We start from the raw sequence: 21,392 nt of genomic DNA on the forward strand, positions 1-21,392 counted from the left end.
CTTTAGTAAATTGGAAATTGAAAAGGGATTTTTCTTTTAAAAATTGAAAATCAGATTTTTAAATTCAAAAATATTAAACAGATGTGGTGGCAGGCAAGACATTTAATGCCCACTGCTGTTCACATTGGAATTGGTCCTCTGTTTTAATGACTCAGCTGTTTTTACATTGGAATTGGAATTGTTCATCTGATTAATGATTAAAAATTCGAATTCAAATTGTGAAATGGTTTGAAAATTTGAATTGGAAAGTTTCGATGGAGGGAAAACATTTGGAGAGTCCATTTTATTTAACTCTGACTGCATGAGTCTATAAAAGGGAGTGTTTTGCATTTTGTTTACGTTTTTGCCTCCGGTTTTCAGTTGTTTATGTTCATCATTTTTTCGTCTTTTCCTTCTGCTGCTTCTTTTCGTTATCCCTAAAAGAAATGGTTTCAAGATATGATTTTATAAAGGATCTTAATCCTACAAAGGAGGATTGGAGGATTAAGGCGAAGGTGGTTCGATCTTGGCAGGTTCCTAACTTTCAACGTAAAGGTTTAGACGACAATGTTGAGATGGTTCTGTTGGATGAACGGGTATATAATACAGATCTTTTTTCTTTTCTTTTCGACGCTGTTGTTGTGATTTTCGTTTTGTGTTGTTGATTCTTTGTCCTTACCTCTTTTTGTAGGGTGGAAGGATCCATGTCACTGTGAAAGGAACTCTTTAGGTTCGTAAAAAAATCACGGATGGAGAAGTGTATTTTATTAAAAACTTTGGAGTTGGATTCAGTAGCGGTAATTTTAGGCCAACCCGTCATGAGTACCGTCTGTCTTTCAACTTGAGGACTGATGTTAGATCAATTGTTCAACCTAATTTTCCTGCGAATGTTTTGATTTTGTTGATTACGATCTCATTGAGAAAGAATCGTCTGATTCTCCGTATTTAGTAGGTAGTGTTGTGTAATGTTTAGGGACCACCGTTGTTGATTAACAGTCTATTTTGCGATTTAAATTATTAAATTAGTGTTGTCTTCTTTGCTGTGTAGACGTCATTGGTTTACTGTCGGGAGTTGGGGAAGTGTGTGAGCATCTGGTTTCCGGCAGGAAGACAAAGATGATCGTGTTAGAACTCGACAATCTCAGGTATACAGAATGTTAAGTTTTTTTACAGTGTCTTAACGAATTGTTATATCTGTAACCTTCGTCTGTGCGCTTCTAATGTATAGGGGTCACAAGCTGGAATGCACATTGTGGGAGCATTATGTGGATGAGGTACAAACTTTTTTGGCAAGCAATGACACTCCTCATAAGGTGATGATTGTTCAACTAGGGAGGATAAAGGGTTTTAGGGGTATGTGTTGTGTTAAATTTTATTTTCTACGTGTTTCTGATTTAATTTTAGCTTTTGTACCGTATTATAGATTGATGGATGTTCGTTGTTTTTTGTTTTGTATAGGTAAAATCAGAGTGACGAATACAAAATATACGACCAAGATTATCATGGATTCAAATTTGCCTGAGATTGTGGAGTTCAAAAAATGGTTTGCATATTATCCTTTTTATTGCTGCTGTTATTTTTTTTTATTCAGCCGCATGTAATCTTATGTTGTTGTTAATGTTTGTATTGTAGTCTATCGTCTGCTGGTGTGGAAAGTAGTTTGAGGTTGACTCAATTGTCTACTCAGTCGTCATATTCGTACGAAAGTGATTTTCTTAAAGAGACCGATAGAAAGTCAATCAGTGATATCAAGTTGTGTAGTAAGGTGAATGTTAAATTTTCATGTGTAACACGTATATAAATTTTCATTTCTGCTGTGGTTTGTTGTTGCTGATATCTACCAGTTTCTGTTATGCACCTTTTGTGGGCATGTTTGAGGCCCTTTGTTTGTTTTGGTTTTTTTTTTTGGTATGTTGTTCATTAATTTGTTGCATTCCCGTATTGCAGGTAACCACATGCATCACTTATGGGACTAAAAAATCAATTGAGAGCAGATACAACTGGTGGTACCGGTCATGCAATAGGTGTCCATTTTCCGTTTGTGAAGATTTTGAAAAATGGTACTGTAAAAACTGCCATAAACATTGGGAAGATTACATACCTAGGTAAAATAGCTATGCTAAATTTTTAAACTGTGTTAGATCTGATTAGTGATTGTCTGTTTATGATAAATGTTTTTTTTAAATTTTTATAGATTCAGTGTTCAAGTCAGAGTTGTGGATAACACGGATTCTGCTTCTTTTTTGCTGTTTGATCGAGACTGTGTTACTTTGTTGGGAATGAGTGCTGCTGAGTTGCGTGAGTTGCATTTCAAAAGGGTTTGTTTTCTTATTTGGATCGATTAGTTATTAAGTAATGTATGACCGTTGTCTGTATGTAACTTGAAAATTGGTTTTCTTTTTGAATTCCTTTTCCCAGGGTGCTGATGCAGAAGAGTATCCCGAGCAACTAAATGTTCTGAATGAAAAATCCATGCTGTTTAAGATTAATGTGAAGGAAAAAAATTTGAACGTGTACAGTGAGCCAAAATATCAAGTATCTAAGATTTGTATCAGCGAGGAGATAATCACAGCATTCCTGAATGATTTGGTTGACCCCAATGTACGATGTCAAACTGTTCATATGAGGTCTCCACATTTTGAATTCATTTATATGACTGTTTTTGGTTGCTGTTGATTACAAGATGAAGCAAATTTCGATAATGCAGCCAAAAATGAAATGTTATCATTAGAACCAGAAAAGGCAGCAGTAATCTATTATTTCAATTTATATACGTGTTACATAATGAGTTTACAGTTGTGAATTTTCGTAATATGTGCTTAACCGAATATTTTTTCTTTTTTATTTGATCGACTAGGATGTTAAAAGCCAGACATGTGACAGTGCTGATGTTGGTGATATTTCTCTAACTTTATTGACACCTGTGATGAATTCTCATGATCCTAATGTTGAGGAATTTAAGTCTTCGGTTGTGCGAACAACGAAAAAAATTAAGCTTGAAAAAGAGTTATGTAAATTCTAAATTTTGAATATATTTTAATTCATCATAAGAAAAAAAATAAATTACGTTACCTTTTTTTTTTCATGTAACCAATAATTGTAAATTGAAAGTGATTTTCATTTCATGACCCGATACAAATTACTGATTTCTGTAATTTGTTTTTTGGTTTTTGAAATAGGTTCGATGCTGAAGCGTATACAAATTCTCAATGAGCGAAGCAACCATGACCGAATGTCTAATTATTTAGTGTTTCAGAAAAAAAAACTTATCCAAACATTTCTTTTGTTTTATAATTCCTTGTTGTACTGTGTAATGTGTTTAATATGTGGTGACCATTGCCTATCTACTGTTGATGGATTTTATAGAACACTGATTCTGCAGTCCTTATTTTAAACTTGGGGTTTGGGTAATCAGATATTATTCAAAGACAATGTTATGAATTTTTGAGGTGGCATATAATGGATTTATGATATTGTCCACTTGGAATTGTAAAATAGTCATTCATTTTATACGTGTGCTTTCTTTGGAAATCAATTTCTGCATATTACCGAGATATGAGCACTTACAATTTAAGTTTTATTGACTGTTGGTTTGCCACTACAATTTACATCTGGGGGTTTATATAAAGAGGCCACATAGTAGGTATGTTTCATCTTAGTCCATGGATTCTTTGGATTCTTTGCCTTCTGCAAAACGTACAAAGATGGTTACTGATGGTCATGTGTCTCTGAAAGATCTTCCAAGAGATATCCTGATCGAAATCTTTGCTACGGTGGACTCCCAGAGGATATTTGATATCTATAGCCTTGAGTTAACCTGTAAAGAATTTCTTGGAATTGCAAGGGATCCTTTGATGAAGAAACGTTCTTTGGAAATGTTTTACGTGAACTTTTATCGTAATCTTTGAGTTGTGTTTTCGCTGTTTGAATTATGTGTTGGAATAAGTAGTCTTTAATTTGTTTGAGAGAAATGTTATCACCCATTGTAACCTGTTATGAAGTAAAGTGTGGTGAAGTGAAATGTGCTGTGTTCATTGATTACCCGTAGAAGGAAGAAAAATAATGTCTGAATTGTCTTTGACATTGTCGTTTTTCACATTATATAGCAGAATCCCAATTTCTACAATGCACTGTCTGTTGTTTATGCTGTTATAAGTTGCACTCGAAAATATAACATACATTAATGAATTCAAGATACTTTTTAATTCTCATTTTAATTGTGCATGCTACCGAGATGTTAACATCTCAATTAATTTTAAATATGACTGTTGGTTTCATAACATCTTATCTCTTTCATCTCTTTGTTCTGCATAAAGTCTATATAAATAACTGAGTTGTGGTATTTTTGAACAAACACAACTCTCTCTCGTCATCTTATCTCCATCAAGCTATAATCAAATGGATGCTTCCACTTCTGCAAAACGTCTAAGGAGTGCTGCTGATAGTCCTGTGTCCCTAAAAGGTCTTCCAAAAGATGTTTTGATTGAAATATTTGTTATGGTTGACTCCCAAACGATGTTTGATATCTACAATCTCGAGTTAACCTGTAAAGAATTTCGCGAAATTGCAAGGGATCCTTTGATGAAGAAGCGATGTTTGGAAATGTTTTGCGAAAATATGTATCTTTGGCTCTGAGTGTGCTGCTTTATGTTTTCACTGTTGGGGTGTTGTAATGGAATAACTACTGTTGAAACCATTTGAAGATTTTTATCCCCTTTTGTTAAGTGTCTGAGATTTGTAATGTTTGCATTCTCCTTAATATTTGTATTTGCATGGACCTTTTGGTTTGTTCTTTTATAAAAAAAAGGTTGAGTGTATGAATTCTTATGGAAGTTTTTTGTTTTCCACAGTATATAGCAATGTTTCAAAGGATTTAGATTCAGCATATGAAATTAGTAATATTCCACTGCGAATTAATCCATATTTCAATGTTTCATTGGTGAGTGACTAAATAACAAAGCAATAAATCTGATTATGTGTAACATTTCACTCTGAATGCTACCTTATAATTTGTAAAACTGATTATGTGTAGTGTTCCACTGCGAATTATTTTTTAAAAAATTATTAAAAAACATTTTATTACATTTTTAAAATTTACTTTCGTTGTTTAATATTTAATTTCTTCGATTACAATTGTTTCAGTATAATTCTGTCCAAATCGCCACTGCGAATTAATTTTTTTTGAATTATTAAGAACTTTTTAATACATTTATTATTTGTTTGTTTTTATGTTTAGGATTTAATAAAATGAACTTACGTCGTTTAATATTTAATTTCTTCATTTATACAATTTTTTCCCTAAATTATTATAAAACATTTTATTACAATTATCATTTTTGGTCGTTATTTTTATATGAAATAAAAATTACTCACTAGATGTTTTTCCAGTCTAATAATGGTTTAAGTTTTCTCAAAGTACTTTACACTGTGTCTCATAATGGTGTCCCACCATACATGACGTTCAGTATTCCAATGGTGTGTGCGCATGCAGATGTGTTGTCAGTAATAATCACGGCGCGTTGTGTAATAATGGTATAATGGAACGTCGTGTTTCATTGTCAACAAATGGGCACTTCATTTTCTGATCCGTTGTCTGTCCTTTCAGTGTCTCAAACTAGACGTTTATATATTCTGAGTTTCCTTAATTTTTCGTTCCCAATGTGTTTCTCATAGTTTCTCACCCCAAATACGTTTGCATCGTTCGTTGAAAGGACGACTTAATGGCCAATTCATCTCCTCTCAAGCGCATAAAGATGGCCCCCATCAAGGTTGAGACCTTTTCCTCTCTGCCAAGTGATTTGTTGACGAGGATATTCGGAAAAGTTGCCTCTCACTCACTAGAGGACATCGTTCACGTCAAACTCACTTGCAAGGACTTTTTGCAAATTGCCAAAACAGATTATGTATATGAACAAGTTTCGCTGGACAAATTTGCTCTTGGTCCATTGGAATGTGTTACTGATGCAAAGCCTTTTCTTCACCGTGTAAGGGCTGTTCACTCTGACAGTGAAAACGTTGACGGGCCAGACGTAGATTACTTAGACCCAGAGAGAATGTATAAGATAAACCGTCAAGTTTATTTCTTGCAGCGGTGTAGGGGTAGTGGGAATCCTGAAGTGTTGTATCGTGAAGGGGTGGTTAATTACTTCCGTGAATCATCAGGTCCTACTATGCAACAAAAGGCTCTTGAAAACTTGAAAATCGCAGCAATGAAAGGATAGAGGGATTCTCAAGTAGGTGTATTGCATCCTGCTGCTTAATGGGGTTGATGAAGATAAGATGAAGGTGGGGTTGGAATTGTTTCGCGCTCTGGACGATGAACACATTGTGGGGCAGTGCAGGCTGCGTGTGAAGCGTTTCCTCAGAGGCTTATGGGTGCGTAAAGAAGTGGTTTACGATGGGTTACCCATATGCAAACCCAACTTGTGCAAGAGGAGAATGATTGGAGATGACGTTCTGAAGTGTGAAGATGACGCGGTTAAGCAACTATCTGGGATAAAAACGTGTCAGCTTTGCAGTGCTGATTTTGAGATTTATTTGTTTTGTGTAATGACAGTAATTTAGGTTGGAGACAATGTGGAGTCTGTTTTAAATTCATATTTTTTTTTTTTTTGTTTTAAATTCAGATTTAGGTGGGGGTTATTTCTCAATTTTTATTTTTCTGGTGTCTTGCTCTGTTGCAATTTGTCTTTCGTTCTTTTTTATTGGTATTTTGTAATGGCATTCGGATTACAGGTATCATCTGTATATAGTGTATGTTGGTTTTCTGAATTACAGGTTTGGATTTTATTTAGTTAGTCTAATATACAGATGATATGTTTTCCGTATTTTGACAAAAGGTTAAGTTGCGTTAGGTTTTATATTCTCTACAATTATGGAATTGTATAGTATATCTTTTTGCATATAGGAACATAAGAAAATTTTAAACTGTCACGTAGTTTTAAGATAACTATGTTGATACACTTAGAAGTCATCTGTATCTGTAACTGTTAAGTATGCATCTATATTGTAAGTGTATGACATCTTGTGTATTTGGAAACGAGTTGTTACAAACTACATTTTACATTTAATATCATATGCGATGAAGAAACACATCAGTTAAGCAAGATGTGGATAATAGGAATTATTATGTCTATGTCGAGAGTGGTAATCGCTCTGCCAAATAGATGTTGAATTGTCCCATAACTCCAGTTCGAAAGCCACTTTTGTATCTTGATTCCATGGTCAAAGTCTCACCATTCTTAATCTTGATAGAACCTGGTTTTGGATAACAAACGGACATGCCAACCGCGGAACCTTTCTCATTTCTTACTTTCTTTCCCTTTCCATATTTTGGTTTTGAGGTAATAAAGCCCTTCCATCCTAAATTAAACAAAAGCACCAATTGTATAAGTAAAGATTCATTGTAATATATATATTTGACTTCTTACAATAGTATGGAGTCAAGCTAAATTATTACTTAAAGAAACAAATCAAGCACACAAAGCTTAATAAAGCATAATCTACAACAAATGATAAAGATTATACGTCGAGAGTGGTAATCGCTCTGCCAAATAGATGTTGAAATGTCCCATAACTCCAGTTCGAAAGCCACTTTTGTATCTTGATTCCATGGTCAAAGTCTCACCATTCTTAATCTTGATAGAACCTGGTTTTGGATAACAAACGGACATGCCAATCGCGTAACCTTTCTCATTTCTTACTTTCTTTCCCTTTCCATATTTTGGTTTTGAGGTACATAAAGCCCTTCCATCCTAAATTAAACAAAAGCACCAATTGTATAAGTAAAGATTCATTGTAATATATATATTTGACTTCTTACAATAGTATGGAGTCAAGCTAAATTATTACTTAAAGAAACAAATCAAGCACACAAAGCTTAATAAAGCATAATCTACAACAAATGATAAAGATTATACGGAAAATGATCCGGCGGTTCATAGATGTACCCTTTAAGGATGAGGTATATTGATATAAGGGTAATCATAGTGGTAATGGTAGAGACCAAGGCCCTAGTGAAGCTTCCCATGGTGCTGCATCTAAAGGGGAATAATGTGTATGAGTGTGTATTCATAGAGGCAGAGTAAGAGCATGAGAGTGGAGAAGATGATGGAAGATAAGATGCCCTCTCAATGTGAGAGGGAGGGGATTTAGAGGGGAAGTCTCTGTCTGTCAAGCATGGGAGAGAAGTTATGTGGTTGTACCACTTAGCCAGCCTAATCACTGAGGTTAGGCTTGCTTCCTTACTTTCATTGTGCAGTGGGCAGCAATGCACGGGAATGAGGGGGAATCCTATGTTGCCTTCTAGAAGTGAGCTTTGAGAATGGACTCAACTAAATGATACAAACTGATGAACATTAATTACCTGTCCATATAGAGTTGCATTAATAGCACCGAAATGCATATGAGCAGCGACATAGATGAGATAACCACCTTTTTCCATTGTGATGTTTGCTTTCTGGACATGAGGAGAGTCATTGCTATCATTTGCGGGAATAGTATATTCTACCTGTAACAAGTTAATTTATCTTTGTTGTTGAGTGCTTGCTTCAAAGAAAGAAAAGACTAGCATTTTAATTTTTAATTTAGTTGAGATTGAAAAGTCTACTTCATTGAATAACTTATTTACCTGGCACTCATGGACTACTTTGGAACCATTTGATCTCACCTGATCGGTTGAATCAAGTACATAAATCTTCACAGGAATTTGGTGTTCATCCCAATCAACCCACCTTATTTTGTATCTTAGGGAAAACTTTCTTCTTGGGCCTTGAAAAACCTCTTTCAATTTGCATTGAAAGTTGTCTTTGCAACAAAACATTCCTCCCTTATAATCTGTGGTCAATGGCTGGCCATAAACTCCCTTTGTGACATTATAAAAGTCCTTTGGGAGATTAAACAAGTCACATCTACATTCAGAACAACCTTCCCTATCCAGTGCACCACGTGTATCAATTGCCATTATGTTTAATAGTCATTTCTCTTCATATCCATCAGGAATTTCTGCAGGGTTGCCTATTTCTTTCGCAAAAGGATCTGGAATGTTCGAGGATGTTCTTCGTGATTCACCTCCCATGCCCCAAAGAAATGGAAGAACATGATCATAGCATGGGCCTTCATTTCTCTTGAAAATGATACCTTCCAATGCACTCTGACGAGCCTTAGGATTCTGTGAAAAGGTAATATTTTCAATGTATCTTCTGATAAAAAAATGGTGAAGGTAAGTATCAAACAAAGGCACAAAATTCCCTTCTTCATCAATTAGTTCAGCATCGACACTCTTGATTCCAACATGACCTTTTGGAAACTCAATATCATAAAAAGGTTTCGACGCAATTGTTCCTGGTCCCATTTCAAACTTTTCAGATACAAAAGTAGCTGACTTGACTAAATTATGTCCTTTTGGAGGCTCAATATGTAACCAAGTTTTCTCCGGAAATGAGAATGTTGTGCTTGATAGCAACACTAGCATTGATAATGGAAGTATCAACGCTTTAGAGATAAATCTCTTGTTTACCTGTATGCAAAAGCATCATTATTACATTATTAGTTATGAATTATGTTTGTAATGTTATTCTTTTATGTAAGCTTATAGATAATTCAAACATATTTAAAGGGCAGGCACATTAAGTTGGACCAAAAAAAAAAATCGCATACCTCATGAAAACAAGATGAGGGGATGATCATTGTGGATATACGGTCTTTGTCGGAGGTAGAACCAATTTTTGAAATTTCAATATAATGGGTGGAGATAACTTTGTGTACATAAGGAGTTCTAGTTTATTGCTTTTATAGTAGATTGTTTGGCAATGAATTAGCCGCGTAACTTATTGCCAATTAAGCACAGATTCTATATGCTTGTTTTTGTTGAGCGTCTCTGTTGGGTATGGCTCATACTTCACATGATGATGTTGGCCCTAATTGTCGGGGTCAGCAGAAAGGCAACTGGGGTCCCAAGACTGAAGAAGAAAAAAGAAGAGATGGCGTCAGTTCCTTATGCTAGTGCAGTAGGGAGTCTGATGTATGCCATGATTTGTACTCGACCTGATATTGCTCAAGCAGTGGGAGAATTGAGCAGGTATATGTCCAAGCCAGGAAATGAGCATTGGACGGCTGTGAAGCGTGTGTTCCGCTATCTTTGTGGTACGTCTGACCTTGGGTTATGCTATGAAGGCGTGAAGGGCTCAAGGGGACAGACATTGTTAGAGCTGAGATGCTTTGTGGATGCTGATTGGGGAGGTGACATTGATAGTAGAAGATCTACAAGTGGATATGTTGTTTCTTCATTTGGCGGAGCTATCAGTTGGATGAGTAAGAGGCAGAGCACTGTTGCTTTATCTTCTACAGAGGCTGAGTACATGGCCTTGACACATGCTGTTAAGGAAGCTATTTGGTTACGGAGGTTGTGCAAAGAGCTTGGCTTTGCACAAGGAGAGATGATCGTTGGGTGTGACAGTCAGAGCGCCATTTTCTTGGCTAAGAACCCAGGTTTCCATGCGAGGACCAAGCATATCGGCATACAGTACCACTTCATCAGAGAGAAGATTGAAGACAAGGTTGTATTGCTGGAGAAGGTTGACACAAAGGTTCAACAATGCTGATTTTCTGACCAAGGCAGTGACTTCGGAGAAGTTTGAATGGTGTACAGATGCTTTGGGATTGAAGAAACATGTGAAGCATTCACCAAGTGGGAGAATGTTGGGTATGGCTCATACTTCACATGATGATGTTGGCCCTAATTGTCGGGGTCAGCAGAAAGGCAACTGGGGTCCCGCTCCCAGGTGAGCGGGCGGGGGTCCGGGGGGCAGCGCCCCCGGGCCCGTAGAGGCTAGGTAATGTTTAGGCCTCTGTTTCTATTGTAATTTTCTTAGCAGTTTGGGCTTGGGCCCATGAATAGCTGCTGTTAGGGTTTCTTGTAATCCTATTTATATTTGCCTTGTAAACCGAGAGACTTGTAACGAGTGGCGGTGAGGTGAATATAATACAGACAAGCTGGATGTAGCCTATATTGGGTGAATCAGGGTAAATCATCGTGTCAATCTCTCTACTCTTATCTCTTTTTCTGTTTTCTCGATTCTGTGTGATTGTCGATTTCCAACAGTCTCAACGGTCTTGAACTGAAAGTGGTTTCTAGATGCTTGAACTTATGCTAGCCATTCAACAACCCTATGGAGTGCTATTTATGGGTATATCAAGTTTACGTCAGCAGTTGAGAGTTTATCTCAACAAAAATCGTCTACATGGCAATTTCTATTTTATGGACAAATTAGTTAAATGTTTTACCATAAGTGTGGGAATCATGTAGATAAGGAAAAGGTAACCCCTATAGTACATATTAGCTGACATAACAAACACAGCCTGAAATGTCAGAATTTGTTAACAAAGCTTTGGCATATAATTTAATAAAATAAATATGCAGTCAATTTTTGAACCACCCGACACACGATTTTTTGATGCATAAACATATCTTTCTATTATTTCTTTGTTAATGCAAGGTACGTAGAACAAATCATTGGCAGGAAGGGAAGATTTCTTAAGAGATAATAATACAATAAAGTTGTTTTTTTTCTTTCTATTTCCTCAGACATTATCGGGTGACGTGGTGGAGAGAAAATATAATTTTTTTGTCTTACTGGTCAGACTTAGTTAAAAAAGAGTAGCTATAGACAATCTTATCTAAAGTGGGGGTATAAATGTTTAACCCTATATATATGTGTGTGTGTGTGTGTTTTTCCTAAATTATTTTAAATAATTTTGTCTAATGTTCATCGAAATGACATTGTTTTGGGACATAAATCATGGTGTCTTTGTAATTTTAATTTATTTCATGGTTATAATAGTCTTTATCATTCAATTTTTTTAATTTTTCAACCCCAAAACGGTATCGTTTCGGAGAACATCAGACAAAGTTATCTAAAGTAACATTAGATACTTTTTTCCACATATATATATATATATATATTATATATAGGGGTAGGATCTTTTGACACTAGTGTCAAATTTAAAGTGTGACACCTTATCTGAGAGCCGATAGATCAAAAAAGATCAATGATGTCACATGCTTATAATCAGAGTCATTGATCTTTTTTAATCAAATGGCTCTGAGATGAAGTGTCAAACTTAATCTTACCACTGGTTAGCCTCACAAACCTAACTTTTACCAACATACACTCTCGGATTTATAAAATTTACAATTTAACTGATTGTAGAAATAATGGAATAACTCTATAATATTAACTTATTGGACATCTATACCAATTTTAAAATCAAAATAAAAAATTAAGCATAAACCTTGCCCACATGAATAATGTGTTGGGATCACCATTGAGAACCAAAACAGACTCGCTTCATCAAATCGGAGGAGTGACATTAGAAGTTAACGCTATAACTTAAACTACAAAAAAAATATTCCCAGCCACATATAGATTCGGCTAAGGATACCCTATGGAGTGAGAGATTTATTTAATTTAAGATTTGAGTGAAATCATGATTAAGAATAAATATATAAAAGCTTGGAATGAATGGACTTAAGTTGATTGAAGAAAAATCCTAATTATCTACATATATAAGCCACGACGACGCACACTTAAATAAGTGTGTCATGTGCCTAAATTCAAAGCTTCTTTGGAATCATGGATGGTGATATGTAAGTAAAGGATTGAAGTGGTTGAACATTAAATTAAATGAATGAAAAATTATTAGAATCCACAAATGTGTCAATTTGGCCATGGGGAACAAATGTATTTTGAAAGTGACTATCATGATGTCAAAGTATACAATGATGCCATTAATAAGTTGTTAGGTGAATGGAAGGTTTGTTGCATGTTAAAAATATGTAAAAACCTAAAGAAACCTTATGTATTCATCTATACTGTAAGTGTGTGACATCTTTAACTCTTGAACTGCTGTATGGGTCCAGAAAGAATCAAGACTATGATGTGATTGGCTTTTCTTAATAAGCTTCCAGTTTGGAGTCGTACATGCAAATGGAATGGGGGTCCTAATTTTTGCATTAACTGTCCAAACAGTGAAGAAACTCTTATTCATGTCCTTAGAGATTGTTCTCAAGCCAAAAGATTGTGGATAGATTGGTTTGGTAGAAGGGTCCCCAACGATTTCTTCACATTAGACCTACAACCTTGGCTCATCAAAAATGTGAGTAAGGGTTGGAATTATCAAATTCATGTTGATTGGAGAGATGTTTTCTATACTACTTGCTGGAATCTTTGGAATTGGCGTAATCATCATATTCATGATGATAGTTTTCGAAGGCCAAGCAATGATAAGCGTGTCATTTCTGATTTTATTGCGCATTTAATTGAAGCTAGAGGTAAGAATAGAAGCATTCTTGGCAGCTTCCCTAATGCCCATCAGCCTACTAAATGGTGTCGTCCTGAACCTGGTCGGTTGAAGATTATCACATATGGTGCTTCTTCCCTATCTAGGCAGCATGCTAGCTGTGGAGGCCTTGCTAGAGATCACAATGGTGCTTTTATGGGTGGTTTCTCTTTCAGATTAGGTTTCTGTAATCCTCTTGATGCAGAACTCTGGGGTATCCTCAAAGGTTTAGAGCTGGCCTGGGGTACTGGTGCTAGGAGAGTGGAGTTGGAATGTGACTCAGAAATTGCTCTTAGCACTATCCAAGAAGGGAGCAACAATCACAGAAACTCTCAGGTTGTTTCCCGTATTCACAAATGGCTTGCTGAAGATTGGGATGTTCGTTGGGTCCACACCTTTCGAGAAAATAACAGATGTGCTCACTGGTTTGCTTCTAGGCATTTTGAGGATGATAATAATCTTATTGTTTATCATTCTCCTCCTTCTCCTTTGTTAGAGCTCCTTCTTCAGGATGCTTCTGTAGATCTTTTAAGTTCTCGCGTCGTGTAATTTTTGTTTTGTTTGGGGCTTTTGCCCCTCTTTATTACAAAAAAAAAAAAAAACCTTATGTATCAATTCGGCCATGGTAGATTAATTTAGAAGGAATGAGATTTGATCACCATTTAATTGATAATGTTGAACATCAAGATGAATTAGGGCGGTTTAAATGATAACTTGGTTCATTGGAAACTTAATTAATTCATTGGTTTAATAAAGTGGTTAATTAAGGTTAATTTGAAAGTTGTCATTGGAAATGGCTACACAAGGATGTAATTGATAAAAGAGTGTCATTAGAACCTTTATAGATTGATTAAAATCATGAAAAATGTGTAAATGAGGTTACACATGATTCGGCTATCAAGTGATTTAATGATGTTGGAAGGTTTGGTAAGTTGTTAAATGAATGACTACTTGAATTAAATGGTGTAATGAAAAAAGAATAAAGAATGAAAATCTTTAAGTCAGGATGTTGATGGTGAGACCCATATTCAGCCACCTTGAATAAATAACCTTAATGGTTGTTTTAATTGAAGTTGAATTATGTAAATAAAGTGTTTATGTCACCCAGTTCAATTAATGCAATAATGAATAGGTTTAAGTTGCTCGAATTGCAAGTAACATTGATCAATTGATTGATAGTATTCTATTGTGATAATAGATCTGACTCACGAGAGGGTGATTGGAGGATTTTGTATTGTGTGAAGTTTACCAGGTAAGCTCTATGTTTAAAGAGTTTTCTTCTAACTCATTGTTCTACCAGTATCCGGTGGGGGTAATGGTTATATCTATATTAATAGTGTGATTGGGTACCAGAATGGTGTCATGCATATACTAAAAATGAGATGTGTGAAGTATGCTATTTTATAATTAATGGTTAAGTTTGGCATAAATAAGTCTGATGTTCTGTTGATTTAACAAGTCTAGGAACTTTAATGTGTGAGGTACTAACAATTAATACGTTGGTATAGTGATATGACATGCATTAAGTCTAAGGTGAATCAGTTATATTTTGTGGAATGAAAGTTGTTGAAAAATGTGTGTTCCGTAATTCTGTCTATGACATTAGGTGTAAGAGATCTTTAATTGAAGGATAAATGTGTGTATTAAATTTACATACTATTATGATGACAAGATGATAAATAAAAGTGTGATTCAGTAAGGAAAGATTATATATAAATATATAATGTAAGTGAAATTTCAGTACAAGGCCAATAAATAATTTGGTCGTACAAGTGGGGTACATTCAAATAATGGATGGCTCCGGTGGAATAAATTATTAGTTAACGTGAACGCATTCAGTCTTCGAATGGTTCCGGCTATTCTGTAAAGTAGGAGTGTATATGTTTGTGTGTGTATACTTTGTGCTGTTTAATAATATGTAAACTGTTGTGTTGATATGCTAGTTTGTCTGACAACTTGTTTATTGTGGCTGTTTGTTGATTAAATTATGTTTATTGATTATGTCAATTTTTTCTGTTTGTTTAATTAATTATGTTTACTGATTCTGTCAATTTTTTGTTGTTTGCCTAATTAATTTATGATTATTAATTCTATCAATTTTTTGTTGTTTGTTTGATTGATTTATGATTATTAATTCTATCAATTTTCTGTTATTTGTTTGTTTAATTTACATTTACTAATTTTGTCAATTTTCTGTTGTTTGCTTGATTAGATTGTGTTGCAAATTTTTTGACATTCTGCTGTCTGTGTGATTTCTATACGTTTATATGTGTTGTTGTATTTTGACGTATGAAATTATCTGTAATTAATTAAAAGAAGGTGGTAAGTTAATATATTGTGGATGTTGTGATACTTGAAAATAATATCCTAGAGTATTAAGTTAGCAGGAGAAAGTAAAATGTGAGAATCATGATACTTGATGATTTAAAATAATAAAGTAATATATGTATGATAATAAGTAAGTTAAATTTTCTGTAAATAAAATTTGCATGAAGTGTATGTGTTTCTGCTGTTATGCATACACTGACCAATTATGGAGGAAGTGAACTTGAGAACGGGAGAATATTCCATAAGCATTTAGTTTACTGGGATTATATGTTGGGATAAATTTTAAATGTCCGTTTTTTAGCAGTTTTGGTTATTTAGTTTCTTGTGTCAGTTAGAATATTAATGAGTCAGTTATGTCAGTTATAAAGTAATGAGAGTGTTATGTGTGGAGTTATGTTGGTCAATTTTATAGCTTATAAATAGCCTTTGATAGTTGGTATGAAATGTAGATCAAGTAGATCAAGAGAAAAAGAGAAAGAGCAAGAAAGCAAGAATAGAAAAGAAAAGTTTTTTTGTAGATATACAAGTCTGGTTGTCTCTTGCATCTGTGTGGATATTCAATTCTAACAAATTGGTATCAGAGCTTGGGCTATGGAGGAAAAGAACGAGATGGAAGTGCCACTCTTCCATGGAGATAAGGATGAAGCATTAGATTGGCTTCTCTGTTTGAAGGAACATTTTCGGAAAGAAAAAATCTGGACGGAGAACAAATGGCAGGTAGCCATGAGAAGACTCAGAGGAAGCGCAATCAAATGGTTCCGTACATGGAACTGCCGCGACTTTAATAATATGTGGAAGGATTTTCTAATGGCCTTCGTAACAAAATACTTGCCTGGACGTTTTGATCTGATTAATGAAGAAGATGAAATCTTCAATGATGATGATGAAGATGAGGAAAATGATGCGGATGAAGAAGAGACCGAGATGGCGGAATCCGAGGTTGCCAACGGCGCGGAGGAGATTGACGTGTCGGAGCGCGTAAGAGACGACTCGGAGAAGAAGACGATAGAGATGACTGCGGCCAAGGGAGCCGAGATAGAAGAGGAGGAGAACAAAGGAGCCGAGATAGAAGATGAGGAGAACGAAGGAGCCGAGATCGAAGCGGAGAAGGACGGGAATGACGAGTCCATTGTCGAGGTAGAAGACTTCGTGGAACCTGAGTGTCTGGAGACAGAGTCGAAAATCGGAAAGGAGATTGAGAAGCTGGGGTGCTTGATGGAGACCGGCATGGAGGAGTCCGCGAATCCGAGTTCTGTGTTGATAACCGGGATGGGGGAGATCCCGGCTAAATCACCGAGTTCATGTTTTGGAGAAGAGCTCGACCCCGGCGTGATGAGGTTGATGTCGGAGACCGACATAGGCACGGTTCGGGTTGGAAGTCAGAATTCGGAGACTGCATTGAATTCATGGTGGAAGTGGAAGATGTCGACTCCACCGGAAAGAGACCATTTCCCTGGAGGACGGTTGTCTGAGATTCTATCGATGAGGCGCGTGGAAGCTGGACTTGTTGAAGAAGAACCCGACGATGAAGAAACTGAGAGCGGAAAAATGGAAGATGTGATTGTGGATAGGGAACCCGACGATGAGGAGCCTAGAGTTACTTTTATGGCGGAATCATTTTGGCTCAAGCGTAAACCAGAAGAAGATCGTGGGGCGGAATCAGAAAATGATGAGTTGAGTTATTTGCTTGATGATGGGAATCAACGGTCCTCAATGAGTGATGGGGTTACTGTGGTTGAAGAGGCCCAACATGCTATTAATGTAGCACATGTTGAATCTGAAAGTATTAAAATTGGCATAGGTGTTGTAAAACTAATGGGACGTTATAGTGATACAGATACTGATCAGTATGATGACTTGTGTGATAATCATACGTGTAAGAATGGACGTGGAAGTATATCGGAGGATGAGGTCGACGGAGAAAAATTCAAGATTGTCTATCTTCCACCAATGAAGGAACCGCCGGACAAAAATAAAATATGTTCAGAAAAATAATTGCAGGGGAGATATTTTCTTTGAGTTAATTAAGTTGGAAGGTGTTAGATGTTTTTTGTCAATGATCAAGATTGAAGAAAACAGGCACGATCACAAAGTTGAAGAAAAGCAGAAGCAACGCGAAGAAAGAAAGAAGAATTTAAAATTTATGGGGGAGTTTTGTTGGGATAAATTTTAAATGTCCGTTTTTTAGCAGTTTTGGTTATTTAGTTTCTTGTGTCAGTTAGAATATTAATGAGTCAGTTATGTCAGTTAGAATACTAATGAGTCAGTTATGTCAGTTATAAAGTAATGAGGGTGTTATGTGTGGAGTTATGTTGGTCAATTTTATAGCTTATAAATAGCCTTTGATAGTTGGTATGAAATGTAGATCAAGTAGATCAAGAGAAAAAGAGAAAGAGAATGAAAGCAAGAATAGAAAAGAAAAGTTTTTTTGTAGATATACAAGTCTGGTTGTCTCTTGCATCTGTGTGGATATTCAATTCTAACATTATAAATCTCATCCCGTGTTATGGGGCATATTTCAGGGTCTTCTTCAGGCAGTGGTTCATCAAAGGATAAGTAAGAGAAGGAGTAGGTCAGCTGAAACTGCAAGTCAAGTGTGTCTGATGGATGATTGAATAGTACTTATCTGGTTACCTTATTGATGTTGTCTGCCAAATTTCAGGATCATGGTGTGAGATTCTGGTGTAAATAAATAAATTAGGCTTCATCCGTATTCTGTATAATTATGTGTGGTTTGTTGTTTGCTTATGCTGGTGAGCTGAAAGATACTAAGTATATGTTGTTATAAGGCTGTGTGGTTAGAACTTTGGATATATATATATATATATATATATATATATATATATATATATATATATATATATATATAGAGAGAGAGATAGAGAGAGTGTGTGTGTGTATGTTGGTTTTCTGAATTATAGGTTTGGATTTTATTTAGTTAGTTCAATATACAATGATATGTTGTTCGTATTTTGACAAAAGATTAAGTTGCATTAAGTTTTATATTATGTACAATTATGGGATTGTATAGTATATCTTTTTGCATAAAGGAATATAAGAAAAGTTTACATTGTCACGTAGTTTTAAGATAACTATGTTGATACACTTAGAAGTCATCCGTAGCTGTAACTGTTAAGTATTCATCTATACTGTAAGTGTGTGACATCTTGTGTGTTTGGAAATGGGGTGTTACAAACTACATTTTACATTTAACATCATATATGATAAAGAAACACATCAATTAAGTAAGATGTGGATAATAGGAATTATGATGTCTATGTCGAGAGCGGTAATCGTTCTGCCAAATAAATGTTGAATTGTCCCATAACTCCAGTTCGAAAGCCACTTTTGTATCTTGATTCCATGGTCAAAGTTTCACCATTCTTAATCTTGATAGAACCTGGTTTTGGATAACAAACGGACATTCCAACCGCGTAACCTTTCTCATTTCTTACTTTCTTTCCCTTTCCATATTTTGGTTTTGAGGTACATAATGCCCTTCCATCCTAAATTAAACAAAAGCACCAATTGTATAAGTAAAGATGCATTGTAATATATATATTTGACTTCTTACAGTAGTATGGAGTCAAGTGAAATTATTACTTAAAGAAACAAATCAAGCACACAAAGCTTAATAAAGCATAATCTACAACTAATGATAAAGATTATATGAAAATTGATCCGGTGGTTCATAAATGTACCCTTTGAGGATGAGGTAAGTTAATATAAGGGTGTTCATAGTGACAATGGTAGAGACCAAGTCCCTAGTGAAGCTTCCCATGGTGCTGCATCTAAAGAGGGAGAGTGTGTATGAGTGGCTAGAAAGGCACTCCATAGAGGCAGAGTAAGAGCATGAGAGTGGATAAGATGATGGAAGATAAGATGCCCTCTCAATGTGAGAAGGAGGGGATTTAGAGGAGAAGTCTCTATCTGTCAAGCATGGGAGAGAAGTTATGTGGTTGTACCACTTAGCCAGCCTAATCATTGAGGCTAGGCTTGCTTCCCTACTTTCATTGTGCAGTGAGCAGCAATGCATGAGAATGAGGGGGAATCCTATGTTGCCCTATAGAAGTGAGCTATAGGAGTGGAGTTAACTAAATGATACAAAATAATGAACATTAATTACCTGTCCATATAGAGTTGCATTAATAGCACCAGAATGCATATGAGCAGCGGCATAGATGAGATAACCACCTTTTTCCATTGGGATGTTTGCTTTCTGGACATGAGGAGAGTCATTGCTACCATTTGCGGGAATAGTATATTCTACCTGTAACGAGTTCATTTATCTTTGTTGTTGAGCGCTTGCTTCAAAGAAAGAAAAGACTAGCATTTTGATTTTTAATTTAGTTGAGATTGAAAAGTCTACTTCATTGAATAACTTATTTACCTGGCACTCATGGACTACTTTGGAACCATTTGATCTCACCTGATCGGTTGAATCAAGTACATAAATCTTCACAGGAATTTGGTGTTCATCCCAATCAACCCACCTTATTTTGTATCTTAGGGAAAGCTTTCTTCTTGGGCCTTGAAAACCCTCTTTCAATTTGCATTGAAAGTTGTCTTTGCAACAAAACATTCCTCCCTTATAATCTGTGGTCAATGGCTGGCCATAAACTCCCTTTGTGACATTATAAAAGTCCTTTGGGAGATTAAACAAGTCACATCTACATTCAGAACAACCTTCCCTATCCAGTGCACCACGTGTATCAATTTCCATTATGTTTAATAGCCATTTCTCTTCATATCCATCAGGAACTTCTGCAGGATTGCCTATTTCTTTCGCAAAAGGATCTGGAATGTTCGAGGATGTTCTTCGTGATTCACCTCCCATGCCCCAAAGAAATGGAAGAACATGATCATAGCATGGGCCTTCATTTCTCTTGAAAATGATACCTTCCAATGCACTCTGACGAGCCTTAGGATTCTGTGACAAGGTAATATTTTCAATGTATCTTCTGATAAAAAAATGGTGAAGGTAAGTATCATACAAAGGCACAGAATTCCCTTCTTCATCAATTAGTTCAGCATCGACACTCTTGATTCCAACATGACCTTTTGGAAACTCAATATCATAAAAAGGTTTCGACGCAATTGTTCCTGGTCCCATTTCAAACTTTTCAGATACAAAAGTAGCTGACTTGACTAAATTATGTCCTTTTGGAGGCTCAATATGTAACCAAGTTTTCTCCGGAAATGAGAATGTTGTGCTTGATAGCAACACTAGCATTGATAATGGAAGTATCAACGCTTTAGAGATAAACCTCTTGTTTACCTGTATGCAAAAGCATCATTATTACATTATTAGTTATGAATTATGTTTGTAATGTTATTCTTTTATGTAAGCTTATAGATAATTCAAACATATTTAAAGGGCAGGCACATTAAGTTGGACCAAAAAAAAAATCGCATACCTCATGAAAACAAGATGAGGGGATGATCATTGTGGATATAAGGTCTTTGTCGGAGGTAGAACCAATTTTTGAAATTTCAATATAATGGGTGGAGATAACTTTGTGTACATAAGGAGTTCTAGTTTATTGCTTTTATAGTAGATTGTTTGGCAATGAATTAGCCGCGTAACTTATTGCCAATTAAGCACAGATTCTATATGCTTGTTTTTGTTGAGCGTCTCAACGGTCTTGAACTGAAAGTGGTTTCTAGATGCTTGAACTTATGCTAGCCATTCAACAACCCTATGGAGTACTATTTATTGGTATATCAAGTTTACGTCAGCAGTTGAG

At 35.6% G+C, this 21,392-nt stretch overlaps 4 protein-coding genes and 1 pseudogene across 4 annotated transcripts; 2 read left to right on the forward strand and 3 right to left on the reverse strand.

Moving 5' to 3' along the window:
• The first annotated feature begins 728 nt into the window (after positions 1–728).
• Positions 729–3,192, forward strand: LOC133302680 (uncharacterized). Its single transcript, XM_061502495.1, has 9 exons — positions 729–738; positions 1,028–1,124; positions 1,208–1,332; positions 1,438–1,522; positions 1,612–1,744; positions 1,927–2,084; positions 2,174–2,297; positions 2,398–2,606; positions 3,159–3,192. Exons 1-9 carry the CDS (start codon positions 729–731, stop codon positions 3,190–3,192), a joined length of 975 nt encoding a protein of 324 aa, XP_061358479.1.
• A 2,507-nt stretch (positions 3,193–5,699) lies between these two features.
• On the forward strand, positions 5,700–6,200 carry LOC133302681 (uncharacterized). The gene has a single exon (XM_061502496.1). The coding sequence runs from the start codon at positions 5,700–5,702 to the stop codon at positions 6,198–6,200; it is 501 nt and encodes a 166-aa protein (XP_061358480.1).
• A 911-nt stretch (positions 6,201–7,111) lies between these two features.
• On the reverse strand, positions 7,112–8,941 carry LOC133302682 (uncharacterized). Its single transcript, XM_061502497.1, has 4 exons — positions 8,609–8,941; positions 8,345–8,488; positions 7,607–7,733; positions 7,112–7,341 (listed from the first exon to the last, which is right to left on the reverse strand). Exons 1-4 carry the CDS (start codon positions 8,939–8,941, stop codon positions 7,112–7,114), a joined length of 834 nt encoding a protein of 277 aa, XP_061358481.1.
• A 12-nt stretch (positions 8,942–8,953) lies between these two features.
• On the reverse strand, positions 8,954–9,666 carry LOC133302684 (uncharacterized). Its single transcript, XM_061502498.1, has 2 exons — positions 9,637–9,666; positions 8,954–9,496 (listed from the first exon to the last, which is right to left on the reverse strand). The coding sequence occupies exons 1-2, from the start codon at positions 9,664–9,666 to the stop codon at positions 8,954–8,956; spliced, it is 573 nt and encodes a 190-aa protein (XP_061358482.1).
• Positions 9,667–18,920: 9,254 nt separating this feature from the next.
• Positions 18,921–21,092, reverse strand: LOC133302685 (uncharacterized; annotated as a pseudogene).
• Between the last annotated feature and the right edge of the window lie 300 nt (positions 21,093–21,392).

Source organism: Gastrolobium bilobum, unplaced genomic scaffold (genome assembly GCF_033153095.1).
Source record: "Gastrolobium bilobum isolate Gb01-03AN ecotype WA unplaced genomic scaffold, APGP_CSIRO_Gbil_v1 utg7258, whole genome shotgun sequence".
Lineage (NCBI taxonomy): Eukaryota > Viridiplantae > Streptophyta > Magnoliopsida > Fabales > Fabaceae > Gastrolobium > Gastrolobium bilobum.